Source organism: Giraffa tippelskirchi, chromosome 5 (assembly GCF_054371585.1).
Source record: "Giraffa tippelskirchi isolate mGirTip1 chromosome 5, T2T-mGirTip1v1.2.pri, whole genome shotgun sequence".
NCBI lineage: Eukaryota > Metazoa > Chordata > Mammalia > Artiodactyla > Giraffidae > Giraffa > Giraffa tippelskirchi.
Genome location: NC_137279.1, coordinates 146112827 through 146140747, shown reverse-complemented (window position 1 = coordinate 146140747; position 27921 = coordinate 146112827). Strand labels below are relative to the sequence as shown.

The 27921-nt window shown below is 40.1% G+C and overlaps 1 protein-coding gene across 4 annotated transcripts; it reads right to left on the bottom strand.

Annotated features, from left to right (window-relative positions):
- Nucleotides 1-27897, bottom strand: CRYZ (crystallin zeta). Of its 4 annotated transcripts, none has more exons than XM_081490200.1 (9): nucleotides 27151-27897; nucleotides 22587-22710; nucleotides 20796-20948; nucleotides 16950-17113; nucleotides 11435-11486; nucleotides 5236-5385; nucleotides 1575-1676; nucleotides 1381-1476; nucleotides 1-957 (listed from the first exon to the last, which is right to left on the bottom strand). In XM_081490200.1, exons 2-9 carry the CDS (start codon nucleotides 22695-22697, stop codon nucleotides 793-795), a joined length of 993 nt encoding a protein of 330 aa, XP_081346326.1. In that variant the 5' UTR covers nucleotides 22698-22710; nucleotides 27151-27897; the 3' UTR covers nucleotides 1-792. The 4 variants fall into 4 exon arrangements, with proteins under 4 accessions (XP_081346326.1, XP_081346325.1, XP_081346328.1 ...); XM_081490199.1 differs by having other exon boundaries at nucleotides 27836-27897; XM_081490202.1 differs by lacking the exon at nucleotides 1575-1676.
- Between the last annotated feature and the right edge of the window lie 24 nt (nucleotides 27898-27921).

Here is a 27921-nt window from a genome sequence, read left to right as displayed (position 1 = left end):
TTTTTAATTGCATCTAGAATTTATTGCAATTACCATGTTATAATAACAAAAGCAAATCATTCTTAATGCATCTAATTTGATTATTAACTTAAATAAAAATATATGATCCCAATCACACAAAGAGATAATTCTAAATTTATTTTGAAGTTGAATCAATCAATACATATCTATTTAGAAACTATGCACCCAGTATCATATAGCAGAGAGAAAGCTGCTGTTCTCACAGAATATGTGGCTCATTAACCTAGTGAATATCATAAAATATTGGGAATATTGGAAAAATAACAAATTTCTCTGGACACTGTTTATCTTGCCTTTCTGAGAGACTTGTAGATCTAGATAAGATTAGTTTGGGAAAGGGGTATCATTTACTCCAGAGAATCATCAGAGTCCAATATAGTTCTGGGCTAATCAGAGATTAAAGAACCTTTATAAGAAGAAGTAGGCTTGGAAATCAAGCAGTCCTATTTTGAATTAGTATGTTTTAGTCAAAGGTATGGGATTAATGGTGAGTATCAGTTAGGAATTTCTGTAATGTCCTCCAATGCCAAGTGACCACTAACATCCTATTTCCTACTACAATGATCCCTTGATGAGAAGTAGAAGGCATAAAGAAAGTTGCCAGCTATAAAATAAACAGTACTCCAATGTTTATGATCACTAAAGACAAACCTTTTTTTTAAATGTTAAGAAACTCACTGAATCAAATGAATGCTAAGTAGAGCAAACACAGTGTACATAAAACTGAGATATGAAACCTCTAATTACACAGGAAATCAATGGAAAGATTGATCATTTTAAGAGAAGAATCATTTTTCCAGTAGCCCCACTGCTATGAATGATATTTTCATGGGCCTGGGCAGCCTTCTCCAGTAAATACTGGGGACCTATTACTGGTCTCAACCAACCAATTTCCATTCCGGCTTGAAGGGCTGCTGCAAACTGCTGAAATTCCTCCTGAGGGAAAGAAAACGTCTTTTTCAATAGAGGAACACATGACAATTTTCAGAAGCATTAACATTTTTCAGAGTCTAAGAAAGCATTAAGAGTTTCCTCATAAATGTGTGGCTTTTGTCAACTTGTCCAGAACTATTAAAAAATAAGTTTCCTATAGGTTAACCAACACAGCAATTTGTCTGTGGCAGTCTCAGTTTACAAGATACCTATTGTTATGGAGTAATTAGTAATTACCAACAGTATCTCCTCTCTCCTTCTTAAGTGCCCTGGCTTGGAAAATAAATTATATTGTCACCCTAGTTATCTTCCAGGAATTAATCCTTAACCCACTTAGATAACTAACCTTAACATCTACTTAAATTTTCAGTCTGCCTGACTAGGCAAATTACACCAATGTTTAAGTTATCAGAATCACTCTTCTACCTTGGTGGATGAATACAGAGTAACTCCTTTTATGCTAGATTCCTTTGTCATGGTGTCCCGTGGGTTTATTTCAATAGAGCCTCTGCTGCCAACAACCTAGTATGAAAAACAATATGTCTATAGTTAAAGATTACTGCAAAACAGTGTTAAATTATGAAAAAACTGCAAAGTGATGAAAAAAATGAAATACTTACTATTACTCGTCCTCCATGTGACAAAAGATTCAAATCATTACTAAGATTTACATTAGCTAACATTTCAATAATCACGTCAACTCCTTTTTCACCAACAGATTTCTATATAATATAAAAGAATGCAGAGTAGATTAGGGAAAAAAAAGATTATCATAGTGCCATATATTATAGAAATATATTTCAAATGACATAAAATTCTATATTTTTAAAGAGTAATAATGCCAATTTTAGGATAATTTAATTATACAGTGATGCTGTAATTCCAAGGTACCAGCCACATCTAAAATGACAGATTTGTATTAAAAATTGCTATAATGAAATAAAATTTGTCCAAAATTTTCATGTGCTTAGACTCAACTTGACTATAAAGTACTTCTTCCTCAGGTGAGAATTTTCTGTCTTCAAAATGTATTTTAATAGAGGAAGAAGCAACAAATCAAAAATCAAAAACTGCATCGGGGCTCCCATTTTTATTAAAAAACAGACAACAAAAGAAAAAAAATACTGACTTTTTGGGTATTGCAGTATTCTCTGTGTGTGTGTGTGTGTGTGTGCGTGCATTTAGTTGTGTTCTCAGTGGTCTACAATCAGCTTGGCACACTACTCCTTTTCTTTTGGGCTTTCTGATGTCAATTCCCAACATCTAAAACCAGCTCTTAAATAAGCTAAGCTATACATTTTCATTTTAAGAAAAAAAATGAACACCTATGCCCAGCACTGTGTGAGGTATTACGAATGTCAAGATGGACATAGAGATCCCAAAATAAAGAGGAAAATGGAAAACACTACAATTAAAGGTGTGATGTGATGGGCTAAGTACTGCATTGAAAGTGAAAGTGAAGTCATGTCTGACTCTTTGTGACCCCATGGACTGTAGCCCACCAGGTTCCTCCATCCATGGGATTTTCCAGGCAAGAGTACTGGAGCGGGCTGCCATTTCTTTCTCCAGGGGATCTTCCCAACCCAGGGATCGAACCCAGGTCTACTGCATTGCAGACAGACGCTTTACCATCTGAGCCACCAGGGAAACAAGCCATAGGTTATAGAGAGGGGAAAAGTTACAACTCTGATCACCTGTAAAGGTCAAAGAAAATCCCACAGAGATGACGACCTTGGCCCTGAGGGATAAGTAGGAGTTCTTAAGCAGAACAGAAGGAAGAAGGGGCAAGGAGAAGCTAGACATGAGGCGGTCAGTCTGGACAAAAGAAACAGAAGAGCAAAGATGTAGGGATGGAGAGTAAAGGCTGGAATTGGAAAGTGGCCCAGCAGAGCTGGAGTATGCATTTGTAAAGGAGATAGGGGCGGGAGTGGGAGGGGAGAGGTAGGAGATAAGAGACTGCAAATTGGTTCAGACTATGAAAATACATCAAATGCCACATTAAAAGATTTGGACTTTGTGGGGACAGATGTTTGTCAGTTAATTCTTGTGCCAGGCACTGTTTTAGGCACTGAAAGTACAGCAGAGAAGAAGAAAACAGAGATTCCTCTTCTCATGGAGCTCTCATTTATTTCTGAGGACTTTTTTTTTTTTTTTCCTTTCTTTGAAATGGAGAGCCAAGTAACTCTGGAGACATAGAGGAGACAGAAGGGGGCATTAGCTCAGCTGTGAATAAGAGTCAAGACTGGAAAAGATGAGGACTAAATGAAGTTACAACAGTGAAGGGAAAAGAGAAACAGAGACATATATGAAAGGCATGTCAGAGATGAAACTGATAGATAAGGTGACCAATTTGATGTGCAGGAGGGAGAAAGATGATTAAACAACAGGAACAGGAAATGAAATGTGGGTGTCTATCCTGGGTCTATCCAGATGAACGGCCATGTCTAGCAGGCTGATGGTGTGAAGGAATGAAATAGGCCAGAGACAGTGCTGGAAACCAGCAGCGTAAGGACGTGTGTGAGATGGATCAGGATGAAGGTGTAGCACCAGAGAGAGAGACCAAGAGGAAAGACCTATGGAACAGCAAGTGAAATGAAGAGGAGGGAGACTAAAAGTGAAGTTAGAGAAGTGAGGAGAGAGCTAGCTTCCAGGAGGTGTGGTCAGGGTCAAGTATGATGAGAACTGAGCCAAGAGCAGCTGACTGGTGATGGGATTATCAGTGCCCCCGACAAGCGATGTAAGTAGCTGGTGTGTGCATGTGGGCTAAGTCACTTCAGTAGTGTTCGATTTTTTGCGACCCCATGGACTGTAGCCCACCAGCCTCCTCCATCGTGGGATTCTCCAGGCAAGAATATTGGAATGGGTTGCACTTCTCTAGGGGATCTTCCCGACCCAGGGATGGAACCCGCATCTCTTACATCTCCTACATTGTCAGGCAGGTTCTTTACCACTAGGGCCACCTGGAAAGCCCTGGGGTGGAAGCAAAATTGCAGTGGGAGGTAAGGAAGTAAGAGAAGTTTAAGTACTCTCTTACTTAAGAGAAATGTGTGGTAAAGGAGAGAAGGGGAGGAGAAAAGGTTAAGAGAATGTTTTTGGAGAATGAGAGAGACTTAAGCAGAAGGAACCAGTAGAAGAGATAGAAGCTACAAGGTCTTGTGGTCTTAGAATTACACTGCAAAACAAAAACCTATTCTTAAAATAACTGGCCAATTTTCATCTTTGATAATGATATCAGGAGTGCATGCTCAATCAATTTTGGATTCCTTAACATATACAAAGGAGAGCCTTTATTCAGTTTTTTGGCAAGATGATTTAGAGGTAATAAACAAACTCGAACTCATTTTTTCTTCAGTTTGTAATGACCTTGTTTACACTGTAATCAGTACCTGGGATATCCTAATTCTTTCTCAACATGATCAAGTAGTTTGAGGATCAGAAAAGTAATCAGTGTTTAGTAAATTCTTACTATGGCAAAGATGGAGAACTCCAGAACCTGCTTGAATTCGATTGCAGCAATGGAATAGATGTAACAGAAACTCAATTCTGCCTCACCATTTTGGATGAGGCAGTGCTTTCTTCTCCAAAAACATCCAATAAACAAAGAAACTTAATTCCCTAGGACACACAGATCCAGTTTGTAATCCATGGATAACTTAACTTTCTATGGAAAATTTACACCAATAGAAGTTATATTAAGAATACCTTTTTGATGCTAGAGGTGGGGCAAGGGGTGGGGGATGGATGAAATGGATAAAGGTGGGATCAAAAGGCACAAACTTCCAGTTGTAAAATAAATAAGTAATGAGCATGTAATGGACAGTGACTACAGTTAGGAATACTGTATTACATGTTTGAAAGTTGCTAAGAGAATAGATCTTAAAAGTTCTCATCATAAGAGACAAAATTTTGTTAACTATGTATGGGGACAGATATTAACTAAATTTACTGTGGTGATCATTTCACAATATATAAAAATACATGTTTAAAAAATGCCTCACAGCTTCAAATACAAAGCTGTGGCTTTACTTAAAATATGATTTGCATTAAAGACTACCGATTTTTATAAGCCTCTAGAGAGGCTATATTTTATTTAGTAAAAATAAACAAGACAGAAATGATAGTGAAGGTTTGAAAGTGGACATCTCTACTTTTAAATTAATTAAAGCTTTAAAACACATAGGCAAAACAAACAACTTTAAGAGAGTAGCTGATAAAAAATAAAAACTTACAGAAGAACATGAAACAAAATTTTAGTTTTATAAAATTATAGAACAATTTTACCTTAATTTTATCAATATAATTAGCTTCTTTGTGATTAAACACTTTGTGGGCTCCATTTTGCAAAACAATCTTTTGTCCTTCCTCAGTACTAGCTGTGCCCAAAACTTTTGAGCCATAAGCTCTTGCAATTTGGCATGCTGCTATTCCAACCTTAAAAAACAAAATACAGCCAAGTAGTTTTAGGTACTTTGCATCTCTGAAAACATTTATTAAATACATATAATTAACGTAAGGTTCTTCTAGGTTCTAGACTATTGCTAATAAATGTTCAGAGTCTAAACAAAGAAATAAGAAACACAGTGCAAAATGTTCACTTAGCTTCTGTTTTGTGCAGAAGATACAGGGTGTAAAGATGATCAAAATATGCTCACTGACTTCATACTTTAACAGTACACATAAAATATTACATAAAAACAGCAAGTCATCTACCATTTACATAGAAGAGACAGGTATGTACATGGGCATATTCATATTCATGAATATGAAAAACATTTATTATTTACTATGTGCAAGACATATGATAGACAGAGTGCCTGAAGAACTATGGATGGACGTTTGTGACATTTTACAGGAGGCAGTGATCAAGATCGTCCCCAAGAAAAAGAAATTCAAAAATGCAAAATGGTTGTCTGAGGGGGCCTTACAAATAGCTGTGAAAAGAAGAGAAGTGAAAGGCAAAGGAGAAAAGGAAAGATATACCCATTCGAAGGCAGAGTTCCAAAGAATAGCAAGGAGAGATAAGAAAGCCTTCCTCAGTGATCAATGCAAAGAAATAGGGGAAAACAATAGAATGGGAAAGACTAGAGATCTCTTCAAGAAAATTAGCGATACCAAGGGAACATTTCATGCAAAGATGGGCACAATAAAGGACAGAAATGGTATGGACCTAACAGAAGCAGAAGATATTAAGAGGTGGCAAGAATACACAGAAGAACCATATAAAAAGGATCTTCATGACCCAGATAACCATGATGGTGTGATCACTCAACTAGAGCCAGACATCCTGGAATGTGAAGTCAAGTGGGCCTTAGGAAGCATCACTATGAACAAAGCTAGTGGAAGTGATGGAATTCCAGTTGAGCTATTTCAAATCCTAAAACATGATGCTGTGAAAGTGCTGCACTCAATATGCCAGCAAATTTGGAAAACTCAGCATTGGCCACAGGACTGGACAAAGTCAGTTTTCATTCCAATCCTTAAGAAAGGCAATGCCAAATAATATTCAAACTACCGCACAACTGCACTCATCTCACACGCTAGCAAAGTAATGCTCAAAATTCTCCAAGCCAGGCTTCAACAGTACACGAACCAAGAACTTCCATATGTTCAAGCTGGATTTAGAAAAGGCAGAGGAACCAGAGATCAAACTGCCAACATCCGTTGGATCATCAAAAAAGCAAGAGGATACCAGAAAAATATCTGCTTTATTGATTACATCAAAGCCTTTGACTGTGTCAGTTCAGTTCAGTCGCTCAGTCGTGTCCAACTCTTTGCGACCCCATGAATTGCAGCACGCCAGGCCTCTCTGTCCATCACCAACTCCCGGAGTCTACCCAAACCCATGTCCATTGAGTCGGTGATGCCATCCAACCATCTCATCCTCTGTCGTCCCCTTCTCCTCCTGCCCCCAATCCTACCCAGCATTAGGGTCTTTTCCAATGAGTCAACTCTTCGCATGAGGTGGCCAAAGTATTGGAGTAGATCACAACAAACTGTGGAAAATTCTTAAAGAGATGGGAATACCAGACCACCTGACCTGCCTCCTGAGAAATCTGTATGTAGGTCAAGAAGCAACAGTTAGAATCGGACATGGAACAACAGACTGGTTCCAAATAGGAAAAGGAGTACGTCAAGGCTGTATACTGTCACCCTGCTTATTTAACTTATATGCAGAGTACATCATGTGAAATGCCAGGCTGGATGAAGCACAAACTGGAATCAAGATTGCCGAAAGAAACATCAATAACCTCAGATACACAGATGACACCACCCTTATGGCAGAAAGCAAAGAACTAAAGAGCCTCTTGATGAAAGTGAGAGAGAAGAGTGAAAAAGTTGGCTTAAAACTCAACATTCAGAAAACTAGGATCATGGCATCTGGTCCCATCACTTCATTGAAAATAGATGAGGAAACAATGGAAACAGTTACAGACTTTTATCTTTTGGGGCTCTAAAATCACTGCAGATGCTGACTGAAGCCATGAAATTAAAAGACACTTGCTCCTTGGAAAAAGTATGACCAACCTAGACAGTGTATTAAAAAGCAGAGACATTACTTTGCCCATAAAGGTCCATCTAGTCAAAGCTATGGTTTTTCCAGTAGTCATGTATGAATGTGAGAGTTGGACTATAAAGAAAGCTGAGTGCCGATGAATTGATGCTCTTGAACTGTGGTGTTGGAGAAGACTCTTGAGAGTCTCTTGGACTGCAAGGAGATCCAACCAGTCCATCCTAAAGGAAATCAGTCCTGAATATTCACTGGAAGGATTGATGCTGAAGCTGGAACTCCAATACTTTGGCCACCTGATGTGAAGAACTGACTCATTGGAAAAGACCCTGATGCTGGGAAAGATTCAAGGCAGGAGGAGAAGGGGACGACAGAGGATGAGATGGTTGGATGGCATCACAGACTCGATGGACATGAGTTTGAGTAAACTCTGGAGTTGGTGATTGACAGAGAAGCCTGGCGTGCTACGGTCCATGGGGTCGCAAAGAGTCGGATGCAAGTGAACTGACTGAACTGATGTGCAAGATGTGGTTCTTCATGCATGAAACTTTGTTCTAAGGAAGGGGGAGATAATACACACATGAAGAAATAAATGAATAAAGTAAATTCAGAGAATGAAAAATACTTGAAAAAAAATAGCCTATTTGGTTATAAAGAGATAGAGAACCAGGCCAACTAGGTCATCAGGAAAGGCATGCTGAAGAGACCTGAATGGAGAGAGGGACAAGCACAGTCTGGGAGAGGTCTGGGATGCCTGCTGGTGAACGCTGTAGGCTGAATGGTCACGGCTATCCTGCTGAAGTGGGAATGAGCTTGGGGCATTCAAACGTCAGAAAGAGGGTCAATGTGGCTTAAGGGCGGGACATGCGGAAGAGAGCAAAAGATGAGGCCAGAGAGGCACAGAAGGGCCAAGGCACACAAGGCTTTGGAGGTAAAGACTTTGGATTATATTTAAGAGCCATGCAGAACTATTGGAGAGTTGAAGCAAAAGAGGGATATGATCTGAATTAGGCTTTTAATAGAACATTCTAATTAAATGGGAGGCAAAAAGAAGGTAGGGGGAAATGGGAGCAGGAAGATCAGGACTTCATCAAAGATTGGAGGTGGGAGGTGAGGAATAGAGAAAAATCAAGAATGTCTGCTTGGTCTCAGGCCAGAATAACTGGGTAGATTGACTGGGATGAGGAAGATGAGAGAGGATCAAGTTTGTGACAGCATCAAGAATTCACTTTGAACACACTGAATTCACCCAACTGAAGATGCTCAATCATTAGCTGAATATGAGTATGGACTTGAAAAGAGTTTGGAATTGGAAACAAAAATTTGAGAATCATCAGTTTATAGACAGTACTTAAAGCCACAGGATTGCATGAGATCACTAGAGCACTAGATAGATGTGCTTAGCATAAAGGAGAAATAAAACTATTTTAGGAATATAGATAAAAGCAATCATTTAAATTATACTAGGAAACATGTTTGGTCCCATGCCAAGTGAATGGTACAGATAAAGGTCAGCCCATACATTTAGAACAAGCTTTCTCACACTTGGCACTATTGGGCCAGGTAATTCTTTGCTGTGGGGACTATGCTGTGCAGTGAAGGGTGCTTAGAAGGAGCCTAGTTTCTGTCCACTGGATGCCAGACCCTTTCATCCAGTTGCAACAACCAAAAATGTCCCCAGACACCACCAAATGTCCCCAAGTGGGAGAAGAGATGGTATGAAATCACCCTTTATTGAAAACCACTGATTTAAAGGAAGATACAATCATTATGGACTGGGCAAGACAGAAGAGAATTGAGATAAAAAAGATGATGGAAACTAATTAAAATTGTAACAGAATTGCAAACTCCCAGGCCTAAAATAAGACCTTAAAGATTGTATGGCATATGGGAGTGAGGAGCCTGAACCCAGTTGGGTTATGCTGAGGATTTGTTTGATTTAACCAAAACAAACACAGGGAACTCACTGTGAGTGCGAGAGACATTCAGTTCCATGAAATACCAATACACCATGGGGTTAGCATGGCTGACTTTTGCTACTTTAATTTTCAATTAAAAAAAAGGGGGGGGCCTCTAATAAAACCATGTTTTAACCTAAGAGATAATGTAAATATTATCTCCTTATGCTCTAACTACTTCAAAGGGGCACTCAAGAGCTATTTTAAAGGAGCTACTTATTCTATTCTTGTCAGCAATTATACTAACAATATTTCTTCCATAGATTATACACCATTATGTGTCAACTATTTTTTCTTCTATTTATTTTGCTGACAATAAAATAGGGCACTCCCTGCCAACATATCAGGATGTTGGCTGTGTTCACAAATTCTACACCATTTTAAATACACAACATAATCCCAAAGGAATTTGATTTAAATGAGGACAGAAAGTACAAATAGAAGCTAGACAAAACTCAGCACTGTTTCCCCCTGATGGGCAGCGAGGATCAGAAGCGCTTCACACACCAGGTCGCCAGCCTATCCCTGCCAGCCAAGGATTTAACAAACTCAGCCAGCACGGAGAACAGTCTGGATTTTGCCTTTAAAAAAAAAAATGGTGAAGCGACCTGGCTTTTTACAAGAGGGTAAAGGGAATAAAAAGAGATTTTCTTTAAACTCGCTTCTCCTCTTCCTACTGAAATCTCTCTTTTTGATACAGAGCACAAGGTTAGCTCTGTGAAAGCCAAGGCAATTTAAATAAATGCATGTTGGACAGATTCTGTACTTATTCAGCATTAAATTTACTTATTTAGGGCTAAATTTAATTTAACCCCCAAAATGCCTCTTCAGTGAGGCTAAACAACAGGAGTTTTTAACAAGGGTATGTGTCATATTTTCTCAAGCCCCAGAAAGACAATATTGGTGTTTTTTTTAAGTAAACAGTCTATCTGTGAAATCCCTGAGTTGATCTATTGGAAGTACACAGGAAGCTGGGCCTGAAACCTCATGATACATCCACGGAAAGTAACAAATATACAGAGATCTGAATTCTCTGTATTACCTTTCCACTTTTAGAGGTAAATGCATTTTCAGGATGCTTCTCATTATGCCGGGAACAATCTGCCATTAATAGGTTACTTCTTTCCATTTCCTCTCTGGAATACAGTGTCCTAAAAGGGTTAACCTGCTTCCTTATACATCCAGCCCCAAGCCCTGTATTTTAAAAAGGCGAAATCGTGTCTCCAAAATTTCTAAAGCCTCTACATGCAGGATAGAGGTCATGCGGATTTCTTGTTAAATTCCAACCTCAGAGCTTTAACTTTTCCTCTAAGCTCCTCGGAGGCAGATTGACATCCAGTTTCTTGAAGAGGTTTCTGACAGCTCTGTGTTGGGTGATTTCACTGCAGGGCTGGTTTGATAAGTTCTGAGCATTCCCCAACCCCCACCCCCCCCACACCCATTAGCATTTTAAGTTGTGGGTTGTGGTGTGAAGGACACAGCTGTATACTGTGCACCCTGCGAATGTCATCAAAGCGCAGCAGGCGAGCAGGAAGGGAGCTAGAAAGGATGAAGAACTCACAGTGTGGCTTTGCAGTACTGTCTAGGGCAACAGAGGTAAAGCTTTAATGAGCCTTAGTTTTCTTATCTAAAGGGATGTGGAATTTATATTAACCTTAAAGAACTGTTTAAAATTCTAAATAAATATTCTTATAACATTCACTTCTTGAAAAGAAAAACAAAGCCCGTTTATCTTGGTCCATACCCAACACAGGTAGAAAACCTAATGCATACATTTCTGATCGGGTAATCTGTTGAATTTATTAACCAAGAAATGCTAAACGAATATGATGGGGAATTACCTTCAGAAGACAGAATCTAAAGAAGTCTCACTAGAAAAAGAAAAAAGTCATCACCCTTGACTATATTTATAAATTTGGTTTTTAAAAGCAACTTAAAGAAATATAATGTGAAACCCACAAACATAAGCTCTAAAAAAAAAAAACACAAAAACTTGAAAGAAAAAAATACTTACTCCTCCACTAGCTCCATGAACCAGAACAGTTTCTCCAGGTTTCACATGGGCACTGAAAAAGAAAGCACAGGTTCATCGCCTTACTTTGGAGCTAATTAAGCTCAGTGTTTGTCATAATTCTTAAGAAAATTCTACCTTCATTTCAACCAACAGTTACCCAAAGAGGAAACTCATCCTGATAGACAACCCGAGATATTCACTCCCCAGACTCAAACAATGGTTCTTTAGAACCATAGATAAAAGAAAACATTCAATTCATTTATTCATTCAGCAAATGTCTACTGGGAGTCAACCATGTGCCAGATATTGTTGGGGTGCCAGGATCATGTAATTGTGCTACCTGCTAAGAGGCTTTGTGGATGTGTCAAGGGAAATTGCTTCACCTAGAAGAACCGGAGTCTCCCATTCATTCCCACAGAAAGTATCTCAAAACAGGGTCATTATAGCTCAGTCTTTATTCCATGGTTCAGACTCACACCTGAGTCAACGCAGCAGCTACTGTCTTTCTTCTCCATGCCTTTCAACACCTGGCTGCACAGCCTCCAAGCCCTTGTTTCAGAAACCAATGCTGAGTCAGCGATGGGAAGAGAGTAAGAAATATAACAAGTCCTGTCACACAGGTTCCCCTACCACCCCCTAAAATGCCCAGAGCCTCTGGTAAAATGACATATTCTTTTGACTTCTGGTTCACTCACTCCGTTTCTATTACACTGAAAACAAGGAACATGCAGCAAGACACAGGGATGCTTTATCATTTCACATGGACAAATGCTGACGTCACAGGCCAGCAACGGCTGTGTGGTCCAGATCTGACTCCCAGCGAGATCCCTTGTTTACCAGGACCACAGGGGGTGGTCACCCTGTAGAGTGGAGAAGGAAACAGAAACCCACTCCAATATTCTCACCTGGAAAACCCCATGGACAGAGGAGCCTGGTGGGCTATACAGTCCATGAGGTCGCAAAGGGTCTGACACGACTTAGTGACTAAACCACATCACCCTGTACAGATATTCTGTTCAATCTGGGAGTGAGAACACAGTCACCCAGAGTCCTACTCAAGGCCGTGTGCCAACAGCTGACAAATGGCAGCTGGGAGTCAGTAAATGAAGTTTCTCCAACATGCTGGCATGGAGATGGGGGGTTGAGCACAGTAAGTTAAACTGAGGGTTTGGAGTGATAAACTGAGACAGCTATTACCAAAACACTTTGACATTTTAAAAAGTAAAATACAAATTTAAGGGAATAGGATTACTAATGTTATACTTTAGGTCATGACATACTTCCATTGATTTTTTCTAAATCTTATAAACAAGTCTCCACACACTAAGTACATTGTCCTAAACCCCTGGGTCTGCAGCAAGTGGAGAAACAGCAGGCTATCTGTCTACTGGGTCTCCATGGCTACCATCCTTCTGTCCTTGTGTAGTCACTGTGACGGTTAATTTTAAGTGTCATCTTGGCTGGGCCACGGTGCTGGATATGGGTCAAACATTCTGGGTATTTCTGTGAAGGTGCTATTTTGGATGAGAGTAATGTTTAAGTCAGGAGACTTTGAATAAAGCAGATTATCTTCCATAGTGTGGGTTGGCCTGGACACTTGAAGGTCTTAATAAAACAAAGACAGATTTCTCCTAGAGCAAGAAGAGATTCTGACAGCAGACTGTCTTTAGACTTGAACTGCTACTCTTCTTAGGCTCTCCAGCCTGCTGGTCTCTCTACTGATTTTAGACTCAGCAAGACTCCATGAATCCATCCATCAATATACACATTCTGTTGGTTCTGCTTCTCTGGAGAACACTAATAGTCCTCTGCCCCTGGGGCCTGTAGCAGGGTTGGAGCATGTGGCCTGGCCTTCGGTGCTGCTGTGGTACCCCCTCCTAGTCATTGAAGCCTAGGACCTGGCTCATAGGTTTCCTTGTTGTTCAGTCGCTAAGTCATGTCCAACTCTTTGTAACCCTACTGTCTGCGACGTGCCGGGCTTCCCTATCTCCTGGAGTTTGCTCAAACTCATGTCCATTGAGTCAGTGATGACACCCAACCATCTCGTCCTCTGTTGTCCCCTTCTCCTCCTGCCCTCAACCTTTCCCAGCATCGGGGTCTTTCCCAGGGAGTCAGCTCTTTGCATCAGGTGGCCAAAGTACTGGAGCTTCCGAGAGGTTTCTTCTTCCACCCCAAATCCAGACCCAACCTGAGAGATTTCAACATTCATGGGAAGAAAACTCACAATTCCTGAATTCTCCTCTACTTCTACCACTCTCTTCCCACACCTAGTAGTCTTCCCTAACCATTCTACCTGAGGAATATCAGATACTAATAACCAACACTGATCTCCTGTTCCGATTCTGTAACCCCATATTCCCTCAAAACTTTTTCTTTGGCTTCACAGAGCTTGCTGTCTGCTCCTTTTCTGCCCTCTTGCTGTTCCTTCCACACTCCCATCAGCCTGGATGCCATGGGACATTACCCCAACTTCTCTCTTTCTCTCCAGTGTTCCCATTTCCTTTGTGCTCTTTCAATTTGCCGCTAATATTCCAGCCCTGAATTAATATTATGGTCTACCTTCCCTGGATAATGTATCCAAATGGCTAAATACCCTAAGAAAAAAATCACATGACCATGCATTTTGGTACCACTACAGTTCTGATTCTCAAAAGGTCACTTTGCTTCCTATTTAGTTATCAAAATGAAGCAACCACATATGAGTTCCTTCAATGCCTCACCTCCCTGCCCTCAAACTTTCCATTAAGTACACCAATGCTGAAAGGTTGTTGTTGAACCACAAAAGATGCTGGGATTCTTGGCCTCCGGAGGAGAATTCAATCCGGAGCTAGAGACATGGCTTGATGGATCAGAGCTTTTGTGTAATAAAGTTTTATTAAAGTATAAAAGAGATAGAGAAAGCTTCTGACATAGATATCAGAAGGGGGCAGAAAGAGTGCTCCCTCGCTACAATGGAGTTATATATTTTTTAATTAGTTATTACAATGAATCAAAAGAATGTCTGAAGGTTGTAAAGATCTTACTAGACCCACTCCCATAATTTACATTTTAAGATAACAGGATTAGCCAGGTTTTTTCCAGAAGCTGTCCTCAGGCAGGATACACTGTTGTTATATAATCCTTAGTACAGAGTTGAAACTGAGTTGTTTGCTGTGTAATCATCAGTTCCAGGTTTAAAGATAAAAACATGACTTATGTGACTAAGACCAAGGAATGTAGAGGAAAAAAAAGTTTGTCCTTTCCTCCTCCTTGAGAATTCCAGACCCCTCTCTCCTTGGGGACCCCAGACTTCTTATCAACCTGCCCTAGGAATTGACTCTCTCACTGCCTCTTCCAGGTTTGACAGGTGAGTTCTCCCTTTGACTGGAAGCCAATCTTTACCTCTGTGCTAAGTCTAATCCTTGCCCAGCACAGGACCTTGTTACATCTGCTACTCTGCCCTCTTCTCCAAGCTTCCCATCTGTCTATTTCTGCTAGATCCTTTCTTAGCTATAAAAATGACCAAGTACTGTCCATCTCAAAAAAAAAACAAAACCCTTTTGTTTCCACACTCTCTTCAAGTATTTTTCCTACCTCTTCCTGACTGTCTCCCCGCTTTTTAAGAGTAGTCTCCATTCAAGAATTGATTTCCTTTTCACTCTCTCAACCCATTCACTGAAGCTTTGCTCCATCACTATACTGAAAATGATCTCATGAAAGCCACCACTGACCTCCTATCACTAAGCCTGGCTGTTATTTTGTTCCCAAACAGTCCTCACTGCTGCATTGACAGCTAGTTTCCCTCCTTGGTAGCAACATTAACTACCACCCCTAACACCACCCACACTAACTGAGTGCTTGTTCTGTACTATTTGCGTACAAACAGCTTTATAAGCATTACCTCATCTAATTCTCACCACACCCCAAGGTGCTTGCTATTATTATCTGTATTTTTCAAGTCAGTACACTACAGTTGAGACAGGAAAGCAACTTGACTAGTAGTAGGTGGAGACAGTACTGAAACCTAGGCCTTCCTGGCTTCAACACCTACGAGCTTAACGGACGTTTAACAGACTCAGTGACCTCTAGACTCTCTTGGCCTTGGGTTACACTCCCTTGCCTCTCTCAGGACTCTGTCCCCTAGCTCTGACCACATTCTAAATGTTAATGCTCAGTACAGTTCCAGTCTCTCTCCACTGTTGTTCTCACTCCCTGAGGAATTTCATTTCGTCAGCTCTAACCACATGCTGACAGCCCCAAATCTAAAGCTCCAGCCTTTGAGTTTCAGACTCTTTCATCCGACAGGCTGCTGGATTTCTCCATGATGATGTCTGTCTCAGTATCACATCCAAAACTGAACTTAGTTTCCCTTTGAAACTTTTCCCTCCTTCTCTTTGTCAAGTCCAACATTACCGGTTATAAAGCTCTAAGTATTCTTAAGCTCTTTCTCTCCCTCATTCTCCACATGCAAATAGCTACCAAATATTTCTGATTTTACCCCCTAAATAGTTATCCTTTCCTCTCCACCTCTACCATGAGTCTTGTTCTGGCCCTTAAGTATTAATAATGTCCTGAGGGCACTTCTATAAGATTCTCTCATGTCTTTCTCCATTCCTGTTATCACATCCATCCTTCCCATAGCAGATGGGTGATCCTAATAAAACACAGATATGACAATATCATTCTCCTGAATAAAACACTACATGACCCCTAAGTCCTTACAGAACAATATGTCAGCACTATAATCTAGCTCTTTACAATCTGAGGTGCACCTATTTGATAATGACAGCTAACATTTACTGAGAGATTACTATGTTCCAACTTTATTCTTTACCACTCTTTGCCTTGAAATCTTCTAACAAAAGCAAACTGCTATAGCTCTTCTCCCCAGACACCCCAACGTTTGCTCCCCACACCAGCTCTTCCCATTCTCTAGAATACCCTCCCTACTCCCAGCTACCCTTCCCCAGGATAATGCTCTCTGATGCTTTTCAAATACCTAGGGAATTTGATTAAGATACAGATTCTCAGGTATCAGCCATGGAAACTGACCAGGGGGACTAGGGTAGAGCCACTGTACTTTAAAGTTGCAGCAATTAAGTTTCTGGAGCTGGATAACGAGATTTTTGAACCATGGCTTTAAAATAATCCAAGACTTATGCCTTGCCAGGAAGCCTGACCTCATTACCACAGGCATGTCCCTTGTGATCCCGTAAATCCCTATGCACATCTCTACCACTGTCCTTTCCACATTATCTATCAGTATTATTACTCTTATGTCTCTCTCCCTTACTAGACTGTGAGCATCTTGAAGACAAAGATGGGGTTTTGCTCTTCTTATCTTTTTCTTCAGTGATTAGAACAATCTACCAAATTAGCAGTTTCCCCTCCATAAACCTTAACGGTAACTTAATGGGAACCAAAAATGACCAATGGGTAGACGGGTGGTAGGAAGCATAAATTATATATTACCTTCCTCCAATTAATACCGCCCTCCTCTGGTGCTGGTTATAAAGCTGACAGAGTGTGTTATTACCTGTGGAGCAGAGCTCGATAAGCAGTAAAGTACGGGATGCCGATGGCAGCTCCTTGTTTAAAGTCCAGTTTTTCTGGCAGTATGTAAACAGTGTGATCCGCTGCCAGAGCATACTCAGCATAGCCCCCAGAGATCGTCCTGGTAGTGAAAACTCGGTCACCTTTCTGGGGAAAGCAATAAATTAATAAATGCTTCAGGGATTAAAAAGGTTGTCAACATGGGTGAAACCCTTCAGAATGCAACATTTATAACAAGAAATAAAATGAGTATTTATATATTGTTGTCTACATCCTAAGGTCTCGTAAAAACAACTTCAAAATATGGAATATTTTAAAATGTTTTCTTAATGGAAACTAGGAAGAAGAAAAATCAAGGGAAATAGGAAAACTAACAAAAGAGAGAACGTCCAGAATGGTCTAAAGATTATGATGATAACTTACCTTTACTGACAGCTTGCTGTGCAAGGCACAGCATTAAGTGTGTAATGAGTGTTATCTAATTTGATCTTCACAACAGTCTATGAGGAAAACTTTCATTACCTCCCTTTAGATAATCCCACTTCAAAGATGAGGAAATGGAGGCGTAAATAAGTTCAGTAATTTGCTCAGATCAAGCAGTTAATAAATGGTAGTTAACATAAATGTCTTTTATCCAAAATACTGGGGAGAAGAAACAAATACAATGTAAGATTTCTTCCAAACACCTGTTCTAAATCCTTTCTGTAGGTTTGTTCCCGCATTTCCCTCATTTTTCACGCATGGACCAAAAGGCAGGCAACTCTGGCTGGATCCCAACAACAAAGATGAGCCAAGAAAAGTGTCTTGACCTGTTGCAGCACCAGAAACATACAACAAACTCTCCACAAACTCCTGCTGGGTCCTCACTACTGGAAGGCAGATGTGTAACTGAGGGTAAGGAAAGGCACCATGCAAGCACTACAAGCTGGTTCCAAGTGACCTGCACACCAAGGAAATTAGACTGCCCCGTACAAGCACCTCTTCTAAATCCTGTTTTTAAAGAAAAAAAAAAAGTAAATAGTCCTCGGAATAAGCAACACATTAAGGCAATAACTCTCAATACACTTAAATTTGCCCTATAACACAACACTATAGGGTGATGCAGAGACAGAAAAGGTTCCAAGGGCACCCGGGAGTCAAAGACAAGCATCACTGCTTATCAGTGTTGCCTGCAAATGGTCAAGTATGACTAACATCAGATTAATCCTGTTTTTACAGCTTAAAAACACACTGCATTGATTTCAATATAATTCCAACCTGTTTAAGAATCCACTATGAAAAGCAGTACTTCTAGTTCTGTGATGGATATTAATAGCAAGACATTCTCCCTAATCTCAAGCTTCTTAAACTCCAGGAAGAGGGAAAAAAGGAGAGAGAATTTTAAAGCAAGGCAAATCTGATGAGCCATCAAAGATAGGTACGAGAAAAAGAAAGAACTATTTCGAAGTTGAAGGAATCAAAACAGCTAGACTGAGAAACCAGTATTTGAGTTAGGTGTTGAAAGATACGGGGCTTCCTTTGTGGCTCAGCTGGTAAAGAATCCGCCTGCAATGCGGGAGACCTGGGTTCAATCCCTGGGTTGGGACAATCCCCTGGAGAAGGTAAAGGCTACGCACTCCAGTATTCTGGCCTGGAAAATTCCATGGACTGTATAGTGCATGGGGTCACAAAGAGTCAGACACAACTGAGCAACTTTTTCACTTTCACTTTCACTCTGAAAGATAGGACAAGATCTTGAAAACTGGAAGTGGGAAGAGATGCTAGCAATAAAGGAAACAAAGTTAAGTCAGGGAACAGTGATAAGAATAGCTGCTGAGAAATCACCAGCATGCATTCCCAAGGAATAAGTAATTTAACGTGTGGAATATAACAGTTTCGGGAGATAAAAATGAAAAGAAAGGAAAGCTGGAGGGCAAAAGCCCCTGAACCCATGTTTATAAGCTTTGATTTAGTTCTGCCAAACAGAAGAGCCAATACAAACAAAGACACAGAGATGAAACAGCATGGGACATACAGGGAAGAACAAACGGTTATTACTAAAGGATAAACTACAGAGTGAGAAGGAATGGGAGATAAGAATGGAAAGATGGGTAGGAGAAAGAGCACGAAGCTGTCTTCTTTTGTAACATAAGCATTCCAGCAGGGTATTCAGGGTATAGATACCCTGAAATCTATAAAGAATTGATACAAGATTTGAAACATAGAGTAAAACAATCTAAATTACATTTTAGAAAATTACTCCTTACAGAACAAGAATAGATTCCAGGGGCTAGGAGGGAGGGTGGTAAGTTAAGGGTCTGTTATAAAAATCCAGATAAGGGACTATGTAAGATAACCAGAACTACACCACAGCGGGGAGGAAAAAGAGGAGAGAGGAAACAGTCCCAGTGAGGGAGAGCCGAGTGAGGGACAGAGAAGCCTCAGACCCCAGATGTCACCAAGACAGTCACACGCGAGCAGCAGGTCTGTTGGGAGAAAGAGAAGCTCAGCTGTAGACATGAGTAAGAGGTTCCTCGAGTTTGCTGATGTGGGCCCTGCAACACAACTTTCTGTGACGATGTAAATGCTTTCCAGCTGCACTGTCCAACAGTGGCCACCAGACACTTGGCTCTATGAAGCAATTAAAGAATGGAATTTTTAATTTTAATTGAATTTCAATTTCAAACAGCCACATGTGGCTAGTGGCCACTGTATTTGGAAAGAACAGGTCCAGCTTCTAAGCTAAAGATATCACACTAGATAATGGAAACTGAGGGAGCATATGAGCCCGTCATGAAGAAGGAAGAGAATGCAAAAGGCAGAGTCTACATAGGGTCAGTGGGCGCTGCACAACACCAAGATGTGAGGAACATCCAGAGAAAAAGAAGCTTGAAAAAGGATGCTCCGAGAAGAATGGGGGGTGGGAGTAGGGGGGAGACCTGGAGAATATGATGTCACAGAAGCTGAAGAAGTGTTTTGTTTTGTTTTGTTTTTTTAAGAAAAAGTAAATGGCTGAGAGTGTCAAATGTCCCAGAGAAGTCAAGACAGATAATGACATAAAAGGACCCATTAGCTTCAGCGATACAGAGGCCATTAGCAACATTAGTAAACATTGTCTCAGTGGAGCGGTGGGGGCAGCAGCTGGACTGCCATAGGCAGGGGAGTAGAAAGCAAAAGGAATTTTCCTGGCTTCCTGGGTCAGACCCTGTTAATCTTCGCTCAGTTCAATTTTGGTAAATGTGCTGCCACAGTTGAGCAGGTCAAGGAATGATGAGGCCAGATGCTAGAACGTGAATATGCTATCTAGGTTTTTTATATCTTTTTGCACATAAATAACAAAAGCTCTGATCATAACTCATAACATCTACATTGACTCAGCCACCTTGGTCTGAATCATAGCTCTAAAAATGTATAGTTGACCTTGCATTTGTTCATCTTTTACTTATTATTCAAAAGAATTAGCCTTCCCTTTATTTTGTGGAACTAAATTTATAGACAAAAAAAGAAAAAACTATGTTGGCTGTGTATTATCAAGAGTTAGGAAGCAGTATAATTTCCTTGCTTATTATATTCTTTCCTTAAGTATTTCTGTTAAATCAAAGGATCACAGTTCAATTCTACGAGGATGTGGAGACACAGAAATTATCCAACATTTATTCCCAACAATGCAAACAAGCAAGGTCCCTAGATAAAAGATAATTTCTTTTTTGACTAGAGGAGTCCCCCAAGTGGCAGAAATTGTGTAATAGGACCTTTTAAAGACTTAAATACTGATACATTTTAAAGCTATGTCAAAATGTTAAAAAATATACATATTAAGCTAAAATAGAAATAATTAAAAATGTAATACCTTGAAAGCAGATACATTCTCTCCAACAGCTTCTATTATCCCAGCCACATCGAAGCCAGGAGTATACGGTAGAAGTGGTTTTATATTGTGAGTGCCAGAGCGAATGTATGTGTCCACTGGGTTTACACCACACGCTTGGACACTGATGAGAACCTGCAATGACAATGTACGTCAGTTCATACAGAGCAGTTAGGCATTCATCCAGCATTATCATAGGACTGGAGTGGAGTGATCATGGGAGCTATAAAAATAGAGGAAAACCCTGCCTTCAATGAGCTCACATGCCAGTTTTAGAAATCACCATATAAATAAAAAGATAAGACACAAGGGTTTACCTGCTACACTAAAAACATCTGGAGAAAACAGTGGTGGAGATATCTGAGGGGATGTGTGCAGAGACCTCTACGTGCTCATCAAACCTACTTTCTCCTCCGGGACAGGAAGGTAGGAAGAATATTCCTTCCTGGTTCCTTCAGAGTTATAAGCAGTCACACGGAATGTAAACAAAAGTGACGAAAGCTACTTTCGGGACTGACCCACAAAGTCCTTCCTAGGCAATGTGCACAGCGTTTCCACCCTTCCTTAGTAACCTCAGAAGACAGGTGTTGAAAGTGGCAGAGCCACATAAGGGAAGAAGTACAGGTCCCTACATCACTTTGGAAGAGAACTCTCTTCACTGACATTTTAGAATTGTGGAATTTAGTGAATGAGAACCACTGAGATTTTTTTTTTTTAACTTTTTATTTTATATTGGAGTATAGTCAATTAACAATGTTGTGATAGTTTCAGGTGAACAGCAGAGGGACTCAGTCATACATATACATGTATCCATTCTCTCCCAAACTCCCCTCCCATTGAGGCTGCCAACCATTGAAATTTTGAAGCTACATCTATTATAGAAGCTCATCTGACCTTAATACAGAATGATTACTTCTGCTGTCAAAGTAAGGAGAGGCCTTATGAAGGAAGTGGTATTTGATTTAGATCTTAAAGGATGAGTAGATATCTTTCAGAATGGAAGAAGGGTATTTCAAGTTAAAGGAATAGTATGTGCAAAGACAGAAGGAATGAAAGGACCTCTTGGGGAAACCAGATAAAACTTGTATTGTCACAGCAGGCTATTGAGAAGAAATGATAAGAAATAAATCTTTGCCAAATCATAACCAAACTGTAAAAACTCTCATAAGGCTTGCTAAGGAAGTTAGGCAAGGGAGCGATGAAAGGTGCAGTAATAAAAATATACAATTTTTATTGAGAAACTATACTGTTAAAGTCACTGGAAATGATTAAAATCTATTATTTAAAATCTCTTGTATGTGAAAAAGCATGTATGCAGAATAAAATTATTCTCCCCATGCATAAAACAAAAATCATGAAAGATTGTAATCGAATAATCATGACTCCATTCAGAAAAATCCAATTACTTCACTACACAGATGATTTTCAACTTCAAAAATTTTTTTATGTTCTTTCTTTTTATACATTTACTTCACTAGTTAGAATTATATGTTCTTTTGTCAGAGCTTATAGGTGTAAACAGTACAGTGAAGTGAAGGTAGCTCAGTCGTGTCTGACTCTTTGTGACCTTGTGGACTGTTGAACAGTCCCATGAACAGACTCCTCTGTTCATGGGATTATCCAGGCAAGAATACTGGAGTGGGTTGCCATTCCCTGCTCCAGGGTTTGTCCTAAAGCAATGTCTTTATAAATCATTCTTTTGAACATTAACTTCATGTGCTAGAGACACACACTTAGTATAACTACTGCCTGTTTTTAAGTAGTGATTTCCACCTGATGGTCTTTTGGAATTGGTACAGCAACATCTGACTGGAGTTTCAGCACTTCTGGTCCACCAAATTCAAAAACTCTAATAGCTCTCATCAACTTCTGTCCAGTCGCCATGGAGATCTAGACACTAAGAAAAAAAAATAACATATTGTCATATTGTATCTAGGCTATCACTGTGTTTTTTCCCCTGGAGGGGGAAGATCAAACAATTTTTCAAACAACAATTTAAATCATGAGCTTACCACTGATCTCATTTCATGTTTAAGGACCTTTCATCTTACAAATCCTTCAGCTACAAAGCAAAATGCTTCATATTATTTCCTGTAGGGATTCAGTGCTTTCAACAAGGGAGTCAAACATACAAACAAAAACATCTGGATAGGCGATGCATGATACAATTATCTTAGGTTTCGTTTTGTGTAAGCCTGGGCTATAACATCTTGGAAATTCTAGGAGCTAATGTAAGTTTCCTTAACATTAGATGAACACATCTTCTTTTGTTAGATTATATTTCAGATATAGAAAGAAATATAAAACATATAATAAACATTTACCTGCCACCCAGCTTTAATAAACCTTACCACTGTAAAAACCTAAAACATTGTATTATAGATATAACTGAAGCCTCCTCTAACTGTCCCCAAACCCATTTCTGTTCCACAATTCTAGGAGGTGACTATTCCCATAAACTCTGAGTTCATCCTTCTCAGGCAGGATGTAATTCCACTGCTACATGTATTTGCACTGTTAAACAGTATGTGCTATTGTTATTATTTTGCATGTTTTCAAACTTTATAAATAAAGTTTATAATCATATTGGATCATATTGTACTGAATTCTGCAACTTGTTTTTTCCTCTCAGTATTGTTTTTGAGATTTATCAAGGTTGAAACATTTAGTTTTATGAAGTTCATTCATTTTAACAAAGAATAAACAGCTAAAAACTGCTTTGTATGTAATCTTCTGTAAATCATAAGCGTAATTTATAGTTACCCTTTCTCTTCTACCACCGTAAATACTGAAATGAAAACTCAGAGTTAAAATAAGCTTAGAAAAGGTAAAGAACATATATATAGAGAGAATATATATATATTCTGGAAATCCTACGTCTATAGAGATGTAATGAAAGGGCTTTGTCTGACCTCCATAATTTGGCTTGTCTGCTATGACAATTTCTTGAAATTAACCACACCAAATATTGTTAAACTCTGCCACCACAGGAACATCTTTGCTAACTTCTGGAATAATCATATTTACCAACCACGAGCAGCTGACACATCAAAAAGAGTTGCAGAAACTAAGACTTGAGATGAAAGAATTCAGATTTCACTGTACTGAAGCCCAACACAGGACTCCTTGGAACAAAGCTCATGCTAACTATAAAATGCCCTTCCATGTGTAGGGAGAATCAAAGCACTTTGATGGTGTTATTAATGGAAAGTTCTTGATATAATTAACCAAAAGTTGTGCCATTTTAAAACCCTTTATTCAAAATGATTTAATATAGTACCTAGTACAGAAGAGAAAATAAACTCTCCATTGCTAAAAGGCTGTTTAGCAATGAAATAGCCTAAAAGGCTGTATTCGTATTAAAAAAGGGGGTGGGGTCAGAAGCAGGCATAAGCCTCACGCACTGCAGAGGAGCACAGCAGTCTTAGGGTACGAAGCCTGTGCAGGAACTAGGACCAGGGGACCGGCAGCTCACGCTGTACCTACCCAGCAGTTTCACTCCTGACTTTCTATTTGGATCTTCACTCAAGCTGAGTATTTCTTAAGACTTGAAAGCGAAAATATATATTAAGAAAATAAAACAGAAAAAGAAAAGGTTGTACAGACCAGAGTTTTCTACTCTGAAAATAAGAACATAGCTCTTTTTTTCTCCTTTTTGTCTTCAGCATGGTGTTGTGAAAAGAGTGCGGGTTTTGGAATCTGACAGCTCTCAGTATGAATCCCAGATCTATCACTTACTAGCCATGGGGCCTTGGGCAAGGCAGTCACTTTCTTTGAGCTTCTTCATCTGAAAACTGAGTTCTACTCAGGGTTACTATGCAAGAGCCAGGGCAGGTATGAAGCACAGAACCCGGCAAATATTTACTTCTATACATAGTGATATCATGATTCCTTTGCCACCTAGTTTCTCCTTTCCAATTTCTTATTCATGAAGATATCTTTGGTTCTATAATCCTATAGTCATCTTTGATTTAACAATATTTATAGGACTGTTGTAAAATCAAGTCCTTAACCTCAAAGAGCCACAGTCCAGAGAACTATTCAAACAAAGCACTAATACCAAACATTGGTTGTTATTCATTCAACATGCATTTTTGAACATTAACTATAAGGGAGGCACTGTGCCAAACACAGAGAGCACAGAGGGCAAGGATAACAAGCCCCACACTCTCCCCACTCTGCCCTCATCTCCCCGCATTGCACGCGCACACGCACGCGCACAACCCCCATGTTAAGAGGTGTAGCTCTCTTTCCACTTTCAATATCTACTTACTTCCTACCTATTTATTTCTTTCAAGCTCTCACATCTATCTTCTCACCAACAGACATCACTAGTACCCTCAAAAAAACTGTAGCAATAATAAAAGCAAAATTACCCTGAAATAGGATCTGTCAAAAATATCTAGCACATACATTTTTTTCCTCCCATCTGAACATTTGCTAAGTTGGAAGAAAAGAACAAAGGAAGGAAGAGACTCACCCTTAATCCTGGATTTAGAAGACCCCACCTCCAGCCCAGTCTTGCCCAGTACTACCCCTTAACCTGTGGAGCTCATAAGGAAACAGGGCATGACCTTGACAACTCTAACTTCTACTTTGCTTCTGGTGGTCTTATTTCCTGCTGAGCCCTTGCCACTATGATTGCTCAGGCTCCAGTCTGCATTCACTGCCTTTGAACCCCCTCAACTACCTACAGAATCATCATCTGCTTCATAATACAAGTGCTATGCTAAAAATTGTTAAAATAGTAATTATTTTTAAACCCTTGCAATACCTGATTTCTTCTAAACAGCACATCTTTCACATCCATTAACAGAATTTTCACAATAGGTAGAGAAGCAACAGTTATTAAAACCACCATTTAATTGTATGCAGAACTGGAAATAAAATCACCATCCTTCTTACGGATGAGGAAACATCTAAGGGGTTGAGATTCACCAGGGTCACACTGAAGCAGAGCTGAAACCCAACACCTTAGATGTTATTGGGCATTTTTCCCCCTAACTGTAAAATCCTTTTCATCTCACCCTTTGAAATATTGGCAGAGAGGACCTTTAATTTCTTAGAGATAGAATTTATAATGATGATAGTGAAACAGACTGAGCTAGAGATATGAAATTCAGCTAACCTGCAGGTTGCATTACATATTTTATGATTGAGACACCTGCTTTGAGTCTGAAATTTTTCAAATGCCCATAAGTTAAGGGATCTACTAGAGATACACAGAATGTGATTCTTTCAGGAAAACTATAATAATAATAATAAATAATAATAATTTTCCTATCTACAAAATGGGGCCAATGCTCCCTAGCATAGGATCCTTGTGAAAACGAACTGCAGCAGCACATGGGGAATGCTTCAGAGCATGCCTGACAGGCTATAAGCTCTATTATTCAGAGTAAATCATTTACAGTTAGCAGCAGGCTCATCACACTGCTAGTGTTTTTTAATTAAAATGTACTTCAGCAGGTTTTTCTATTTATCAAATATAAACTGAATCAGAGCACCTTGGTTTATTCAGTTTTACTTTTTAACCTATGAAATGTTGCCAACCATATTTTACAAATGGAGGAAATACAGAATTTAACATTCTTCCTTCAACACTGATCTTTTTCAGGCTATGCTTGAATCCATTTGGTTTAAATGAAAATTAAAGGGATAGGGAAAAAGTTGGAAATATATTCTCACACAGAATGAACAGAGCGATTCACAAAGCCAAAGCAAAGACATACTATTAAAAAAAAATTCTTAATTTTCAAGAATTTCTAACAAGAAAAAAAAAACTTGGAAAGAGAATCAAACATTATAAATGTGCCACTGTTGATCAAGAATGACTCATAGTAGCAGATTTATTCTTAAGCCAGAAAAAAAAATTTTTTTTAATTAAACGCAGCCAAAGAAAAGTCTCTTCTTAACTGAATGACCTTGTCAGGATACTACTTCATGGGCTTGGCTCTTAGTACCCACTTCTGATTAGGAGGGGAGTTGGAGTTGATCAGATAGTTATTCTAAACCCTTGCAGGTGTTTGGAAGAAAAGATTTGGTGGAACTAACTGGTCAGGCTGCTCCTGCGCTGGGGGAGCAGAGCTCCGTGGGATTTACTATTGCTGACCAGCCACTCATGGAGTGTCCCAATGGTTTCAGTAGGAATCACACAGCCATTTTCCATTAATGCTGTGCTATGCTCAGTCCTGTCGGACTTTTGGGGACCCTATGGGCTGTAGCCCGCCAGGCTCCTCTGTCCATGGAATTTTCCAGGCAAGAATACTGGAGCGGGTTGCTCTTTCCTCCTCTACGGGAATTTTCCCAAGTGAGGAATCCAAACTGCCTCTCTTACCTCTCCTATGTTGGCAGGCGAATTCTTTAGCACTGTGCCACGTGGGAAGCCATTTCCACTAGTTGCTGACAATCAGTCCACACTTTAGCCTTTCAATGGCTGAATCATTAACACACCTTCCTTGGTCACTGAGATAAGTCTCCTCCAGAAACATGTAAATACCCAACGATGTGCTAACAGGGAGTTTTGTTTTTTGAAGAGTCTCCTAGATGAGGGTCATGGCGGGGTGGAAGGGGTCTACACAATTCTCTCCAAGACGTCATCAAAGCAGGAAAAAAGACCGGAGAGAAGGAGCCCTAGGAAACCCGAACCCGAGTGGCCGCGGGTCACAGCAGCCGCGCGAGGCCGCAGGAATCCAGAGCCCAGGCCGAGGGGAAATCTAGCGGGGGGCAGGCGGGCAGAGGCTGCGGGGTGGGCGCCCCGCGGGGGTACCCGAAACGCTGACCCTGCCAGTAAGCAAAACCGGGCTCTCAGGACCAGCAAGTCAAACTGCCCTGGTGACCTACGCGTGATCAACCTGCAGCCCCCGGTGCAAAGTAACTTTGGCCACAAACTCCTTATCCCATGGTTCTCCGGGAGGACGGGACGCAGGACAGGAACGCGGCCAGAATCCAGCTCGGTTCCTTTTTGGACGAGCGCTGGGGAAACCCTCAGCCTGAACTGAGGGACTTTTTAAACCACTTACCCCGTTCTAGAGTCGAAACTCAAAATTTGCGAGTGTCCCCCGAGATTGCACGGGAAAATGGGGCGGGCCCGGCCGGCCACAGCAGT

Coding starts and splice junctions, on each gene's coding strand:
- CRYZ (XM_081490200.1), bottom strand. CDS start 22,697: ATGGCGACTGGACAGAAGTTGATGAGAGCTATTAGAGTTTTTGAATTT. Junction 17,114..20,795: donor AGAATGTATCTGCTTTCAAG/GTATTACATTTT, acceptor TGCTTTCCCCAG/AAAGGTGACCGAGTTTTCAC. Junction 1,677..5,235: donor ATTATATTGATAAAATTAAG/GTAAAATTGTTC, acceptor TATATTATATAG/AAATCTGTTGGTGAAAAAGG.